The 17,973-nt window shown below is 38.2% G+C and overlaps 1 protein-coding gene across 3 annotated transcripts in view; it reads right to left on the minus strand.

The window, feature by feature from the left end:
• MARCHF7 (membrane associated ring-CH-type finger 7) overlaps positions 1-17,973 on the minus strand; it is a 31,396-nt gene that overhangs the window by 2,445 nt on the left and 10,978 nt on the right. For all 3 annotated transcript variants that reach the window (XM_063318318.1, XM_063318317.1, XM_063318316.1), the window contains exons 4-10: positions 17,548-17,722; positions 15,832-15,993; positions 9,155-10,259; positions 8,809-8,978; positions 6,320-6,429; positions 2,049-2,162; positions 630-678 (exon numbers count right to left, since the gene is read on the minus strand). In XM_063318318.1, coding sequence (XP_063174388.1) covers positions 630-678; positions 2,049-2,162; positions 6,320-6,429; positions 8,809-8,978; positions 9,155-10,259; positions 15,832-15,993; positions 17,548-17,722 — 1,885 coding nt within the window. The remainder of the gene's footprint in view (positions 1-629; positions 679-2,048; positions 2,163-6,319; positions 6,430-8,808; positions 8,979-9,154; positions 10,260-15,831; positions 15,994-17,547; positions 17,723-17,973) is intronic.

Here is a 17,973-nt window from a genome sequence, read left to right on the forward strand (position 1 = left end):
GGAAAAAAATGGGTTGGCAAGTAACAAGGATACCTGAGTTATTCATCACAACTGCTGTATCAGCAACCATCTCTTAAATGGAACTACCTCTAACAGATATCTCTCCACAAGAAAGATGTTTTGTTAAAATACACATTTCCCAAAAGATAATCAGATTCCTCTTAGAGATTATTCTTAAGAGAGATTCTCAGCTAAACTAAATTCCAATTGTCTACCTGAAAGCAAGTCTAAGTTCACATGCTTGAGTCAGCAAGACCAGTTTTCCTTAAAGGTATAAACTGGTCAAAACTAACCAAGTTCTAGTGATTTCAGTGGATAAACCTCATTTCTTTCAATGAGAAATGTTAAGCAGATGCGTATTAGGATGGGTTTTGTTTAGTTTTGCCCTTCAAAATTCTCTCACAGAATGAAGGGCAATCCATATGTGTCAAGACACTTTGAAATAAGTATTTTGATTAAAAGAGTTTCCTCAGGGAGCGGATTTGAGTCCTTCAGGTGCCCCTTACAATTTAATCCAATTCTACCTGAAAACTGCAGATCGGCTCAGACATTTTAGTACTCAATGTTACATATAAAAACAGATTTTACTTTAGCCCTTTGTTCTTTAACTTAGAAGTAAAATCACCTACTTTCAATGTCATCCATGTGTGCCTGAAGAGTTCTTGCAAGATTAATAAACTAGAAGCAATGCAAAAAGGCAGTTTTAAAAGATGCAAATCACCACAGGACTTTACACCATTAACAATCCAATACCATAATTAAAACCTTCAAGAATTCCTCATTTCTCACCCATATGTGAAAAGACCCTACACTCTCCAGGAACACAGTCCTATGTAAAAACATGTGAACTGGTTGATTGTAAGTGCACTTAGCGCCTCTTAAAAATTAGAGAAAGTAGAGAAGACTGTATGCAATAATGGAAATGGCTGTGATGCAGCAATTCATTTATTACATTTTTCTGTTAAGAAGTGTGAGTCTGCGTGCAACTGAATTACAGTCAGTGCTGTTGGAATGTAGGAGAAAAATGGTGCATGAGCATGTTTTGAATATAAACTCCCTTGGAAGTTTTAGCCTGAGCTGATGAATGGGCAAGATCAGCATCATTGCCATTCACTGAAACATATACCAATATTTAAACCTCTGTCTTACAAATCAGAACTATTTAATAACTGAATCTAATTTGATTAAATATTAAGGGCACTCTGTAAATTATCAAGAGTTCAAGAAAGCTGTTAAACTGCTGCTGTTCTAACAGACTGAAACATATTACAAAGAAGTTGAAATTCCATTAAATATATACAGTAAAAAGATCCACTTTTGCATATTTCATCATTTCAGATACAACTAAGTGCTTAACAATTTAGTTGTAGGTTGGGGTATACATTATTATAAAAAAGAACAGAATCTAAGTAAAAGAATATCCCCGCCTACATTTTTTCCAAACGATTCTTAAAATATATTTAAGATTTGTTCAAAACAGATATGCAGGGGCTAGAAAATGTGAAAGACAAAAATAATTACAATTGGGGGATTTTCCCTACAAACAAAACCTCTCAGGATGTTCTTGTCTTGGATTTAGAAAAGAAAAACTAAAACGAATTAATGGAAGGCAGCCTCTCTTTTATTTTCAGTAGGCCAGTAAATCAGCCAGTAAAATAGTTGATTTAGATTACAGTAGCATACCCAAAGCATATTTAGCTTTGTTGCCTATCCTAGTTTGTTTTTAAGCAGGTACCAGGTATTACCTTAGCTATGTAGAGGTTCAAAGAACCCCAAAGCAGAAAGACTTTTTGGTGTCAACACAGCACGTATCTATCTGCTCTCTGGCTGCATTCCCTTCACTGTTTTGCGATGGTTAAAAAAAAAAAAACCTGACCTTCTTGAATGTCTTTTTGGGAGCCATACTGAACTTCAGGAGGAAGGGCAGAACACTCTCTTTTGAAATTAGACTTTTTTGGTTCTGCCCATGTCAAATTTGAAAGAGTTCAAATGTGCTTCAATCATAGTAACAAACTGATTCTATTACAGAAACAACTCATACCCCTTACCCGGACACGTGTGTTGGCCTCACTTGTAGTTCCCAGCATATCTGAAAAGCGCTGTTCACACAAATGCAACAATACTACAAGGTAAAGCCCAGAACTGATAAATTCATAGTCTGCCTGGAGAGAGAAGGCATTATCAAGTCAAACATTCAAGCTTTCCAAAATACACAAATACTATATTACACAGATTATCTTCCCCCGGGATGCAGGGTTGCAATTACTTCAGACTTCAATCTTAAAGTTCTTGAACTTTTAGAGAAACAGCTCTGTCAAGACACATACTTCCAGATGATTCTTCATCTCAATTTAATGGCTAGCTCTCCACTCTGGTAACCATTGTAAGAAATCATATTGAGTAAAGGGGAGGTTGAGATCCACAGACTTTATAGCAACTGTTTTGAACTCCTTGTCGCTAAATAAAGAATGCCTTTAATACCTAAAGCTCACACTCAAAGATTTAAATTTAAATGGTTACAGAAACTGAGGAACAAGTATTAGAGAAGATACAGTACATTTCAATTATTCATACTGGAACATTAATACTGTTCAGCATTTATACAGCATTAGGTGTATGAGGGGAAAAAAATTACCCATCCTTTCATAATTAAGATGCAGAAGCTTCCAAACAAAGACTTCTAATACTAAGGAAAAGCACGGAATATTACTATACTTCCTGCTAACAAATGAGGTCACTATCTACTTCTAGGCATTTTGTGCCTTTCAGCACCTTTTCTTTATCTAAAGGTATCAGGTTTTGCCAAACTTTCAGCTACTGGTTTCCTCTTAGGTTATTTTTGACAAACTGTGCCAGGGTCACTGTAGGAGGGAAAAGAAAGTATCTGGAGAACCAGCAAAAAAAAAAAAGACCCTTGGATAGCTACTGATGCCACCACTCATAAAGATTTTTTCCCAGTGATCAACTGTTCAGACTCAAATTCAGCAAAGTGTGTATTACATTGTAGTCCCTTTTGGAAGGGAAAACCAATTGTCACTGTCAAAACACAGAGTTTTAAAGATTTATGCATGCTCCTTAATCCCAAGGATCCGTATTTCAACAGCATCAGCAAATGGGATAGGTTTACTAAAGTTCATTCTAGCTTCCTACTTATATCATTTTCAATTCCAACTGTTCCAAAAGCCCAGGCAAATGAATTTCAGAACACAAAACACAGCACAACCAGGTTATAAGATTCTATGTCTTTCATTCTCCCCCCTCCCCCACACACAGACAGACAAAAAAGGCACAGAAAGTCTCCTTGATGAATGATATACAAATCAAATACAAATACCCCCTTCCAGCTCTCAGTTCTCATACCAGGAGCCAGGGTACAGATCTTCGGAGCCTGAAGACTCCAACACCTACTATTTAATACCAGATCTGTCTGTAATAAGACTTTTCTCATCCATGATTTGATTATGAATGAGGGCAGATCTGGTCTGTATCGCTGCAACCTGGGTAGGGGAGGAGTGGGGAGTTCCCCTCTTAGAAATCTGCCCTTCAGAGTTTCAGGTTTAGCATCAGCCATTGCAGTGGGTGGATATCTGCAAGACTCTGTGGGCATCAAGAGGTGCTACTCCACAGAAAACCAAAAGTGAGGCCTTGTTTGTGCATGTGGGCCAGCAGGGCCAGCTGGATAGGCTGCTTGTGTGCTGCTCCTCCAGCTGTTCAGCAGCATCCCTGCCAGGGCTGCTGATCAACCTGATTGCTAAGGTGGTGGTAGAGTTCCCCCAAGAGGCAGTTACCTTCCCTGGCGGGGTGTGTGTGTGTGTGTGTGTGTGTGTGTGTCAGCCCAGGAATTCATATCTGCCATGACAGCCATGGACCTGACCTGCCTTATTGAGGATCCAACATACAAAAGGTCACAGGCTAGATCTGTTTATCATCTCAGGACAGGAGTGACGAGATTTGAAAGTGGGGGGCATTGAACTGCACCCTTGGCACATATAGATCACTCTGATTGCCATGAAACTCTGCAGTGCTGAAGGATCGATCAGACTGTCCACCTGCAGTACCTAATGGATCCTGTCAATTACCAGAGGGGTGAAAATCCAAGGATCTGGTAGGCAGCTTGGCTGAGACTCTAGTTGCTCAATGAGGCATCTGGAGCCTAAACTGGGTTGCTCTGGAGCAGCCCCTCCATATTCACAAATCTACCGCAGCCCCTCAGTTTATTGAGATGTTCAGGGAGATGAAGTAACAAAGGAGACACCTCAAGGGCCCTTAGAGGAAGGCCTGTCTTGAGTCTGACTGGACTCTAGTATGAGCTTAAGCTTAAGCCTACAGAGGCAATTCCAGTGATAAAAAAGAAATATTTTGCCACCCTTATTTCATCTGCCAAGTGCCCCCTGGCAATTCTCTCATTTAGGGAAATATGTTCACTAAGACCATCTGAAAGGCTGCAGTAAAGAAATTTCACAGCCCTTGGCAGACAAAATTGCTCAGATCCAAGATGAACTGGTCACTGTCAGTAGACATGACTGGATCTTGTCTTGTGAAGTGATCTGGGATTATTCTGTCTCTGAGTCCCAAGTAACTGGATAGGACCCTCTGCGTTTAGTTCCACCACTTCTCCATTGGTTGGTTCCCTGCCCTCACAGTTGATTAAGACCTCCTGTGAGGTGGCAGAAGGTTGAATCTGAGCAGTAATCAATACTTCTCTGAGTGAGGTGTTTGTCACCTCTGAAGTATTGAACACCCACTTCTCTGAGTGAGGTGTTTGTCACCTCTGAAGGAGGCAGTGTGTACCCCATGCTCAAGAAATCTTCACTTGATCCAACTCTCTTAGACAATTTCCTGTTTCCAACCTTCCTTTTCTTAAAAAGATCATGGAGAATGGTGATCTACAACTGCAAAGTACGCTAGAGGAAGCAGATTATTTGGACTCTTGGTGGTCAGGATTCAGGCTGAGCTATAGCATGGAAATGGCATTGGTTGTCCTTGTGGATGGTCTTTGGAGAGAATGGGAATGGGGGAGTGCAACCTTCCTGTCTTCCTTGATCTGTCAGCAACTTTTGATACCACTGACCATGGTATTCACCTGGACCATCTCCAACAGGCACAGTTTTGGAATAGTTCTCCTCCTTCCTAAAAGCCCAGTTCCAGTTGGTGGTGGTGGTAGAGATCTACCCACAAACCTCTACTTTGTGGAGTGCCTCAGAGATCTACCCTCTCTCCATTCCTTTTTAACATCTACATGAAGCCACTGGGGTGGTCATCTGTGAGTTTGATATCAATATCCTGATGATATCCAATTATATACCTCATTCCTGGAACAAACATGTGATACAGTGGAAGTCTGACCCAGTGCCAGAAGATAATCAAGGTCTGGATGGGAATCAGCAGATTTCAACTGAATCAATCCAAGATGAAATGACTTGGAAAGTCAATCTATGATTCTGAACAGGGTTGTACTCCTTTGCAATTTGGGATTCTTCCTAGACTCACAGCTCCTGCTTAAGGAACAAGTAGCAGCTGAGGCTAGGAAAACTTTTGCAGGTACATCTTCTGCACCAGTCCTGGACTGGGACAGCCTGCTCATAGCCACTCATGCCCTAGTCACCTCACATTTGAAGTATTGTAATGCACTCTACATGGGGCTGACTTTGAAGATTCCTAGAAGCTACAGCTGATGCAGAATGCAGTAATCCAGGCAGTGATAGGCATATATTGTAGGTGACCACACTTAGATTGCCAGACAGATTCCACGTGCAATTCAAAGTGCTGGTTGAGGTCCTACATAGCTCCAGACCTGATTATCTGAGGGATCACCTTCTCCCATATTCACTTGCCTGTCCAACCAGATCATACAGGCTCAATTTCTTACAGGGTGTATCCCTATAGGATTGTCACCTGACAGGGCAAAGGACGCAGGCATTCTCAATGGCTGCCTCCACTCTTTGACACTCCCTCCCAATGGAAATTCTATCAGCCTCCTCCCTCCTAGGCTTCAGGAAAGCTTTGAACTTCAGAATCAATCCTGTTGTCTTGCAGAGGAGGAGAGTGCACTTTGACTGGGAGGTATGGTTTCTGGCATGTGGTATTTGTATTTGTTGGTGCTTATTCTTTATTTTTATGCTTCTCTGTATATAGGGTTTCTTGAGGTATTTTACATGTTTATATTGTTAGCCATCTAGAACTGCAAGAATGAGCAACATACAAGCAACATAAACATTCTTTCCTGAACAGATTATTTCTTCCAGGGAGGGAAAAGGAAACCTATCCTGAGTCACAAGCACTAAACTGACACTTACCAAATTAGCCAAAATATACTAACTTGTTCATTTGCATGTGCTCTATGGAGTTCATGGATATCAAAATTGTCAAGATTGAGATGCAACTTCTCTTTGCACAATTCACAGGTAGTTACAGCTTCCAATGAAGAACCTAAGGAGAAAAAAGTTATATTTTCTGTTTCATTTGGCCTTGAAAACATTATTGAGAAACAAAGTCAGCAACAATTATGTTGAGAAAAACAGATCACTAAACAGAATACTAAATTCACTACTGCATATACAGCTGTGAACCAAAGCAAAATAATGCAAGAGTAGAAGAACCAGGATAACCATCTAAATCTCAAGTTTTCTTGGTTGACTGTTTTCACAAATTATGTATTAAGGCTATCATACTATTGTTACGAAAAGATCAAGATAAAACGAGCATTTATACTTGCCCATTCTATACTGAACTGTATATTTTTCAAAAAAGATCTGCAATAAAAACATGAATTTAACGTGCATTTCTAAACATATATAATCTCAGCATGCATATTTCTATAAATATTTTCTCCCAATGAGTGAAACTCTAAATGTATTTTGAAATGTTTCTGAGTAGAAACTTAGGTTAAAACATTTTACATCAGAATTTTAAAATGCTTAATTCCTCTAGCAACCATTGTGGCAAAATACAAATGAAGCTAATGACAACAGAGACAGATGTAACAAAATCTTCTATAGATAGTCCTTGGTTAATGATGGCAACTAGGACCAGAACCACTGTCATTAAGTGATGCGGTGGTAAAGTGCAATGTTATGTGACTGCACCACTTAGCGACAGCAATTCTGGCACTCCTGGTCATTGTCATTAAGCTAATTGCTGCGGGTCATTAAGCGAGGATGTCACATAGTTTCTATTTGTGACCTCCTGCTGGCTTCCCCATTGACTTTGATTGTCAGAAGCTGCCAAAGAATGGCAACCACATGACTGCAGGATGCTGCAACACCGTAATTGTGAGCCAGGCGCTGAGTGCCTGGATCACAATCAGGTGACCACAGGAGTGCTGCGAAAGTTAGAACTTCAAGGACTGGTTGTAAGTACCACTCATTCAGCCACATCACAAGTTTGAACAATCACTTAATGAGTGGTTGTTAAGTGAGGACCGCCTGTAATATTATATCAAAACAATATTTGGTTGTGTTAGAAAGCCTTCTTAGGCACAACTGCCACTGCCACTCAAGCAGAAGTTATGAGTTCAAAAATTCCCCCAAATTGCACACCAATCCCAAAGGGGAAGTACAATCCCATTCAGGATTGAAGACAAAACATTCCTAGCATGGGTGAGGATGGGAGGTTCAAAAATCTATCGCCATTCAATCTTGTCAAGATTCTTTAAGATTATTTTTCCCCATCCAGTCTCCCACAGCCTCCAGACAGTCAGATGAGACTTTGAAAGCATCACCTGATCAGTCTGGGGTCCAAACGTTTAACTGAGAATCATCCACATATTGATAATACCAACTCCGAACCAATGGATGACCTCACTCAGCAGCCTCATGTAGATGTTTAGTAGAAGAGATGAGAGTGTAGAGACCTGATATACCTCACACATGAGGGGCCTTGGGCTTGATCGCTTCCTTCTGTCAAAGAGGAAGAAAGGAAGAGAACCACCCAAGACTGCACATCTCACTCCCAATCACTATAGGCAGGCCAGAAGAATACTACTATTGATGGTATCAAAAGCCACTGGGAGTTCAGAACCAGGAAGCTTCCACTACTCTTGTTCCAGCTCCACCAGAGATCATCAACAACTGCAATTAATGCTATCTCTGTACTAAGTCTGAGCTTGAAACCTGACTCTCTGAAGTCACAGCCCTACCACTTTCTCAACAATCTTCCCTAAAAAGAGAAGGTTGGAGACTGGACAAAAATTGTCCAATATAGTTGGGTCCAATGAAAGCTTGAGGAGCGGGCATACCACTGCCTCCTTCAAGGCAGTGGGGACCACTCCCTCCTCCGTGAAGCCAAGATTATGGCATGAATCCAACTACTGTCAATTCCTGGGCAGCATTCACCAAGAGGGATACAGATTTAATAAAGAGGTGTTCAAGTTAGCAGATACAAGGATCCTGCCCACCTCTTCAGGAGTTACAGATTCATACTTGTCCTAGTTAACTACACAAGACCTTGCTTCTGTCACCTGTCCTACCCAGTTCAAGTCCATCTCTGAGCAAATCCAAGCAACTTTATCCACTAGATGCCTTGAGTATTCCTCATAGTGGCCCTGGAGATCCAGCAACTCATCCATTCCTGACAGGGAACAGGTCACCTTAAACAGGCCTACCGGGCAGTTATCTGCAGGCTTGATAAGAGTGAAAAATAATTGTTTTGCTGTTCTTATTGCTATGATGCAATCCCTAATATGGACTCTTACTTGTATTCACCCAGATTCACTTGTCCTCCAACTACACTTTAACTATCTCTTTTTGCAATCGACTTCCAAATCAGTATATTTTTTTCTGAATTGCCATCTTAAAAATGAATTCTTACCTGAGTTAATCTTGGATTGTAGCCACTTTTTCATACATTCCTGGTGAACATACTGCAGACTTCCAGTGCATTTACATGGCTCAATTAAGAGATTAGTGGCAGATGTAGAGGACATTTGACAAATCCTACATAAGTCTCCCTCCTCTTCTTCTGAGTCTTCTGAAAGAAGACTGAACAGAGGTGAGAAAATTTACTATGTTGAATTAAATTGTTCACATATTATGACATTACGAGACAATTCAACATTCCCAAGATAATAATAACATTACATGTTGCAATAAATGTACGATTTGCCCAACAAAACTTAAATTTAAAACTTAATTAAAATGATAGGAATAGCAGTTACCTCTCTTTAATTTTCTGAAGCTTTTCTGGATCTCTTGAAGGTGGTATTTTAGATTTGTCATTATCTTGTCCATTAGGCTGATTCCAGCTTGATGGAATAATATCTACAGTTATCATCACATTGTCAGACAAGTTGTTTCCCAAAGTCGGTGGCACTGCAAACCGGAAAAGGGAGCCAGGAAACATTCCTGATATTCCTGAATTTCTTCTAGGAGGCACTGAATCTGACTCCGAAGCAACAGATGTAGTACCACTAGGTACTGCAGGTGCTGATGGCCTAAGCCTGAGGGATTCCCTTTGTGCTTCAAGAGGTGCATCCCCAACAGATTCTCTTCTCCTAAAAAGATGCAGTGACCTAGCAGATGTTTCAGAGGTAGAGGTTCTTGCAGTTTCATCTCTTCCTTCCCTTCGCCTTCTGGAAAACAAAGGTGTACATCTGTTCCTCAAAGAAGATGACAGCCAGGAACCTGCATTTCTACTTTCAGAATTATGTCTGTAACTTCCAGGTTCTGAATCAGCACTAGGATTTGGTGAAATACCTGCCAAACCCCAGCGTCTTCTAAGAAAGCTAAATCCCTGAGAACTATCAGGTGTTTGGGCTTCTGTACCTTCAGAAATTGTACGTGTGTTAGAAGAAGTCACCTGGGCAGAAGCTTGAGCTCTTAGAACATTTATATCTTCAGAACCTAATGGTCTTGAAGAAGTCAAAGAGTCTTGGCCAGACCTCCTTGAGAAAAAAGTAGAGGACATACTAGATGCTAAACGAGATAGTAATTGCCTTGTTGTACGCCTTCCTTCAGTATCAGCAGGAGGTTCACTTAATGACCTTTGGGATGGCAAAACTCCTTCAGAATTGCTTGAGGTTCTGGTTCCACTTCTCATGGTACCATGGATATACTCTGGCTGTATATTCCTTTCAGAAGTCTCTACTTCTCTTGGGACATAGTTAGATCTTGAATTCCAGCTATGATCTCTAGAGAGTAATGATGATTCACGTTCAGAAGGCAACTGGCGGTTCATGGATGTGTTCAGCCTCAAAGAACTCAATGAGTTTTCCTTTGGTCTTGCTCCCTGTGCATATGAAGAAGCAGGTCTTTCCTGCAAATCTAAGAAGAATAAAAGAAAGAAATAATTAAGATTATACATCAGCTACAGATCTAACCAAATTAAGGAACTTAAGACACAGTTCTATCTACTGAGAAAGAAGTTGTATTAAATTTAGTGGGATTTACCATATAATGAACAGCTACATAACTGCAACTTTTGATCTACATAAAACTATGGTTACATTTATTTTGTTATTTCTAAGAAATTCAGGATTATATAAGCAATATATTCTACCCATTTTTCACTTTATTTTTACAATCTTGTAATGCAAGTTAGGCTCAGAGACAATAATTGGGCCAAGGTCAATTGAGTTTTATGACAAAATGGGGATTTAAATCTCGATCTAGCCCAAGACTAGATAACAAAACACTTTACCATTGAGGCAGCCTAAGCATATATATAATTTATATTTAGTTACAATTCAACATTACACAATCAAACTGTCAAACTTACTGTAGCATCAGCCCAGTTGACAGCTATAAATGCCAAGTATATCCAATTATATCAGTATTTATGTAAAGGTAACTTAATTACTCTTCCAGCAAATATTTAGCAATCATTCTTGAAGGCATATGACTTGCATTAATTTTCAAGAGGCATCAGTTTTCCCTGGCATGCGCTTTTATTTCTCCTTCCCCAAAAATATCTGATAATCCTATTTGGATAATAATGAACTAGATCTGACATTTATACCCAGAATCTCCCTTATACAATAGGGATTCCTGCCTGCCTATAAACTGCTCCCAAGGATGAAAGAGTGGCTACAATAAGACAAGGAAATCCAAAGAATCTGGCAAAGCCTTTCTGGATCCAACCCAATGCAAAACAGAAATGCAAATCTAACAAAAAGGAAATACGATAGTAACCAAAGAAGCATTTCAAAATATCCAAATTTAGCTGTTGCAAGTTACAGAGATCAGACATTGGCTGTATTGAAAGATCAGCACTGACTGCCACTTGCCAAATTACATTTACATTTTGTGTCTTCAAGTCAGTCTTGACTCTTGGCAACTGCCTGGACAAGTCCTGCAGTTTTCTTGGCAACATTTTTCAGAAGTGGTTTGCCAATGCCTTCTTCCTAGGCCTGACAAAGAACGAATGGCCCAAGATCACCCAGCTGGCATTCATGCCTAAGGCAGGACTAGAACAACTCAGCTTTTCCCACTCCTGGTCCAGCACCTTAACTGCTAGACAAAACTGGCTCTCAGCTGCCAAACAGGCACAATTTAAGATGCTGGTACTGACCTTTAAAGCTCTAAGCAACTTAGGACCTGTCTATCTGAGAGATTACTTCCCTTGCTATGAACCTGCCCAGTTCCTTAGATCAGCAGGAGATCTACCATTCTGAAGATGTCCCTGCTGCCAAAATCTCAGCTTTCTGGTATATGCGAGAGGGCCTTCTCGGTAGCTCCTCCACAGGGATATGTGGATATCCTCCACAGGGAGATGGATTTCGTCTCCATTCTCCCAGCATTTAGGAAAATGTCAAAAATGCATGTCTTTTGCAAACATGTCAATTGTTAATTTATTTTAACTTCATTAATTTTAAAGTCATGTTTTACAATTTCATATTCATTTCAATTGCTAAGCTTTCCAAAGTGTTTACAGAAGCAGAGAAGCAACAGAAGCAGAGAAGCAAGGTATATTCCACATTTTTATTCAGATTTTACTCTATTTGGTCTTTAAATAAAAATGAAAAAAAGTTTTACTGTAAATGCTTTATGAATCATATAAGTACATTGTTAGTGTTTCAATCTTACACTAAAACTAGCTAAAAGCAGTGTCATGTCTTTGAAGAACAATTAAAATATCAGATTTCATGGAATGAAACAATTTTGGCTGTTTGAACTGGCTCAAAGATCAAGTTTCTTCCAGAAGTTACACTGTTTTGTATTAGCTGAAACTAGTTTTAAGACTAGTGGATGCTATTTAAAATTACTGGCCCAGTATGTTTTTTCTAATTGCTTTAACATGCAAAAAACCTGAGGAAAAATGGGGAAACCCCACAGACAAAACAAGCAAGGAAAAAAAGAAAATGAATCAGTAAAACATGTTACATTACACACAGGAAATCATGTATATTTTTTAAACATTCCTTACACTACTGAGCGAGATCAGCCTATAATAAATTTCATGGTAATATGGGGTTTTTATCTCTGCAGCCAGAGTATAAATTCAAAATTGAATCTGCTTATTGTGTGGGTTTTCATTTCCATTTGACTCAAAATCCAAGTCCCATTGTTGTGAGATTCTTGGGATCTACAATATGGGACCATATTCTATATTTGTTATACTAAGTGAAAACCCTTAATGAAAAGATAGATCCAGTTTTTTTCCACAGATGGTTCAAAACTGTTCTGTATACAAAGAGACTAAATCTTTTCTTTTTCCAATTTTTTAAAAATCCCTGGATGCCCCTGGTGCTGCTGAGGAGTTGATTGTTGTAGAATCATCTGAATTTATTTTTATTTTATTTTTATCCCACCTTTATTATGTTTATAAATAACTCAAGTTGGCGAGCATACCTAATACTCCTTCCTTCTATTTTCCGCACAACAACCACCCTGTGAGGTGAGTTGGGCTTAGAGAGACTGGCCCAAGGTCACCAACCAGCTTTCACGCCTAAGATGGGACTACAACTCAGTCTCCTGGTTTCAAGCCCAGCACCTTAACCACTAGTATAATAATCTTAAAGATCTTTTTAAAATTTTTCTACTATTTAGAATGGACTCTGGTTCACAGGTAGGGCTCCTGTACTATAATTTCTGTATGTCCCATCTAGGAATCCTTGTAAGTTTTTTGGTTTTCTTTTAGTTTTTGTTCTATTGTTTATTTCTGGTTTTTTACTGTTTTGTTTTTTACTTTTCCTGCATGTGCATTTATTAATTGTTGTGGGGTAGGTTTGTTTTTGTTTTTTAGTTTTTTAAACTGTGTATCAGCCATTTTTTTTCTCTTCCCTGACCTACCTCAATTATTTTAAAAAGTTGTCCCATTTTTTCTAGGCTATTTAAATATTTTAAGCTGGAGGGACATCTAAGCTCTTTTATGTTCCACAAAACTAGAAAAGATATACTGGACCATTTTTAAAAAATCAAATTTATAGGCACATACAGTCACTAAATATTATTTTTCTGTAGGACGAGAGCAAGAGCCACATAACTTTTAAAATCTGACATCTTTTTTAAAAATTAAAATCATGAGGTTTTTACTGTTTAGTTTTCTTTTAACATATAGCTCGCTTTGAACTTCTGCGATTAAAGTTTATAATCACTGTATGCCATTGTTACAATTTATACTGTTTAAACAAATCTCAGTTAAAAACTAAACTTTCTGCACAAAGTGATTTTATAAAACAGGATCAAGCATCTAATAATACTAGACTACTAGTTGGCAACACATGGTCAGAAAAACCAAAATCAGCAATGGCGACTTCTCTGGATGTGGAAATGGCTTTGACATGATACAACATGTTTGCCTTTTCTCTGAAACATGTTTGCCTAAATATAGATTTCCTCCTTTTATTATTAATTGGATCAATATATGATGGTCTACTTGATCTGTGAGAGTACTACACATGGAATTATTTCTCCATCTATTAAGATATCTTGTGGAACTCATCCTGCTTTATTAGATAATGAAAGACAATTTCAATATAACAACACAAACTGTTATTATATACTGATGCTATATTATGTTTCATTGGTAATTACTGATAATTATGCATTTTCTGTGACAAAATATATTGATATGATCAATGTTTTGGTAATCTATCAGGTCATTTAATTAAATGAAATAACTTCATATACAACTTAAAGGCTCTTCTATGGGAATTTGTAATAATTGGATTTTAACTCTTTGAATTATTTGCAAAATCTGGGAATAGTTATTCTAAGGAAGCTTTCTTCATTTATGGATGTAAATATTTCAAATGTTTTAACTCAGACAAAATCAACATAAGCAATTTAAATTCCCATCAAGCATATGGGGAAATAGAAATACAAGGATGAATATCACTTCAAGATTGATATACTTAGAGGTATTTCTATGCTAATACAATGACTGTCCTTCCCATAAAAATATTGTAGTAGTTCTAAACTGCTAGATTTTCTTTATCTAAATTATAACTATCATATGATAATGGAGATTAGCTTTCCTGACTCTCTGCTTTATCACTGAGCACTATTTTATCACTGAGCACTGAGTATTTTGAGTTCAGGTTCTCTATGGACGGTAAGCGATAGACAAAAAACACTGCTGGCACAATTAGAAAGAATGTGACCCCTGGGACATAATAGGAAGGCAAAAGCATTGTTCCATCTTCAGCCAAACTCTATTATAGTTCCTGCATTAAAGGTACAATTGGAATAACCTAAAATGGGGTGACTTTTACCCTTATTCACATGACAAATTTACACTCTGGAATAATCCCAGTTTGAAAATTACAAGTAAATCTCTTAGGGTGGGGGTAGGGGGACAAATCATGGGAAAGTGAAGTATTAACACCTTAAATCTACTTATTGCCAAACAATTTTTAAACCACTTGAGTTACTGCAAAAGGAATTTGGAATGCCTAAGATTTGAAAATGGCAGTATATTCAATTAAAACATATCCTGATTTCACTACTTGGTCCAGATGCATTAGCAGAATCTAAAACTCCCACATTATTAACAGCACTGGAATGAGTTTCAGATGTTCCAGGTCTACAGTATTTTTTCATAAACAATTATAGAGTATCACTACAGTAGATACTAGTTATTTGCAATCAACAAACCAATAGCTCAGGATCTTACAGAATATTAAGTATGTTCTTTATTATCTTAACATGAGACAATTTAATATAAATTGTATAAGATTCTTTTTCATATTTATTGGATATTCCAAAAGTTGTTTTAAAATATTTGGTTGTCAACCTCACTATGCTGGAAATGTAAAATGGGTAAGGGTACATATGATATGGACTTTTCCCACTATTGTTTAAAATTCCTAAGTTTATACGTTGTTATCTATATACAGTGTAAAGATATAAAAGTAGTTCTGAATTACATAGTAAAACTTGGAACTTCTCACTATCTAAAAATTTGTCAATTTATTGAGCACAGGGAATAGCAAACACATTACTCTTTGGTGTTGGAAAGATACTGAAAGCCCAGATTTATAATCTTGAATTGCCAATGTGTTTGTTCTCAGCTTCTGAACTGACTCTTTATTGATATAATGGAAAGACCAATCAATATTATTTTATGTGGTTAAAGTTTAATTATGTATTTAAAAATTAGGCCAAATACCTCTAGGCCCAGTATTTTAAACGGTGATACCATATTTCAAAATCATTTTTATTCAAAAAGCAAAGTGCAGACCTACAGCTTTTTAAAAAAGAAAAAAAATGTAACTAGATGCTTGCTGGCAGGACTCAACCATCACAGTTAATGGCATTATCAACCAAATAGCTGTATGTATGAAGCAGCTAATCAAGAGACAGACATTACAAATAGAGTAATATAAACCAAAACATTCCATACAAATTTATGGAATAACATGTAACTGAACATTCTCAGCTTTCCAATACATACATGATGAAGAAGGGAAATCACCATTCCTTTGATTACAATCCATAAAACTAACAGATGGCTCTGTCCTTTCTAGCTCTCTTCTCTCTCTCACAAGTTCAGTTGTTAATGATCCAAGTACCATAGATGAAGATCTGGGCACATCACTGTACCTCCATGGGGAATCTAAAATACAAGTTAAAACCATTATTTCTTCCAGTTTCCTTGTTATTTGTTTTAGAAATTCTACATTTATTACCATATTCCCAAAACCCGATTATCCTATTCGAATAAGTTTCTCTTTTTATTATAATAAAGTGTAGCATGAAGAGGTTATTCACCAACATAGGGTTGGGTATCACCACTATACTGATGATACCCAACTTTACATCTGGACCCTAAGCCATCTGAGTGATGCTGCTAAAGTGCTGACTAGGCCCCTGAGATTGCTGGCATATGGATTGTGAGGAAGAGGTTGAGGTTTGATCCTAGAAAGATGGAGTGGTCTGGGTTCATAAGCCATCAAATTCTGGAAAAATACATTTAGTTCTGGATGAGGTCACACTCCCACCAATAAAACTGGCTTGTAATTTAAGTGTCTTCCTGGACTTAATGAGCAGGGGGCAGCTGTGTCCATGAGGGCATTTGCACATCTCAACTTTCTGCATCAGTTAAGACCCCTTGGGACAAGAGGATTTATTCAGTCACTCATGCCTTAGTCACCTCTCAATTGGATTACTGCAACAAACCCCATATGGGACTGCCCCTGAAGAGCATTTGGAAGCTACAGCTGGTTCAGAACATGGTAGCTAGAGAACTGATAGTGCCTTTGTAAACTCAAGCAACACCTTTGAAAGTGAGCCTGGGTCCCACTTGGCTTCTAGGTGCAATTCAAGATGATGGTTGTCACCTTTAAAGTTCTCCATGGTTCAGCCCCTGGATATCTGTGGGACTGCCTTCTCCCAGTATTTTCTGCCTTCCCAATAGATCAAGTAAGGTAAGCTCACTTCAGGGCTCTTCTATCAGGGACTGTTATCTGCAGAAACTTCAAAAGCATGCCTTTTCAGTCACTGTCCCTCTCCTCTGGAATAGCTTGACCCTGGACATCAGAATGGGTCTTTCCCTCCTGACTTTTAGAAAATCAATTAAAACATGGCTGTTCTATCAAGCCATAGGGAACAAAATGCCATTATTACCTCTTCTGGTGAGGAATGGTGTTTTAATTTTTGGCTGAGTGTCATATGCTTGTTTTTTATACTTCTATTTATTTTCCCTCTGGAGGAAAGGAGGGGCCATTTGGAATGTCTAATAAGCCTTGTAAATAAATAAATATGCAGTGGTGTCCCTCCATGGAAGGAAGTTTTTGTGTTTTTTTTAAATCCCATTGGTGGAACAGAGCAGGAAGTGATTTTTCTAATTCCCTGCAGTTCCTCAACCCAAGTATGCCTAGAAGCTTAGAAAATCTCCTAGAAAAACATGGAAAGTGGCAGAGGGAAAATCAGCAAAAGTTGTTACCTCTCCTGTTTCTACTGACAGAAGCCCCTGCTGGGTCCAAGAGTCTTGCATGACTGACCAGTCGCCACAGGATGAATCTTTACTTTTAAAGTGCAACAACTCTTTTCTGCTACTGTTACTACCGTTTTTAATAATAGCATTACTTCTTGATCAGCAAGCAGCAGACTTTGGTATGTAGCAAGATCAAATCAATACATATTTTATATTGCTTAATATGTAACTTACCTGAAACTGTGTTTAAACCACTACTTCTCATACTAGAGGTAGATGTATAAGAAAGTTTAGGTCTTTTTGAATCAATATCTTGTGTCTGGTTATGCAGTCTTGAAGAATATGCTCCCTGAGTTCTTTCAGATTCACCAAACCAAGATGATGCAGGAAGTGATGATGATGAGGCAAGCTACAAATCAGGGTTTGAAAAGGTTATTAATTTTCTGCTAAATAGCCTGTTCTGTAATAGTAAACAAGCAGAAGATTAAACCAAAAATATTATGTTGAAAAAGCCTTGGTAAAACAACCAGGAGAACTGGTAAGTAAATGAGAGTAATTTTAAAAGAATAGGCTAATCTTTAGATGTTAGACACTACAATAAAACATTATTCCCTTTTAAAGAGAACAAATTGCATTTCAGAACTGGAGATAAAATACAAA

Source organism: Candoia aspera, chromosome 1 (genome assembly GCF_035149785.1).
Source record: "Candoia aspera isolate rCanAsp1 chromosome 1, rCanAsp1.hap2, whole genome shotgun sequence".
NCBI classification, from domain to species: Eukaryota; Metazoa; Chordata; class Lepidosauria; order Squamata; family Boidae; genus Candoia; species Candoia aspera.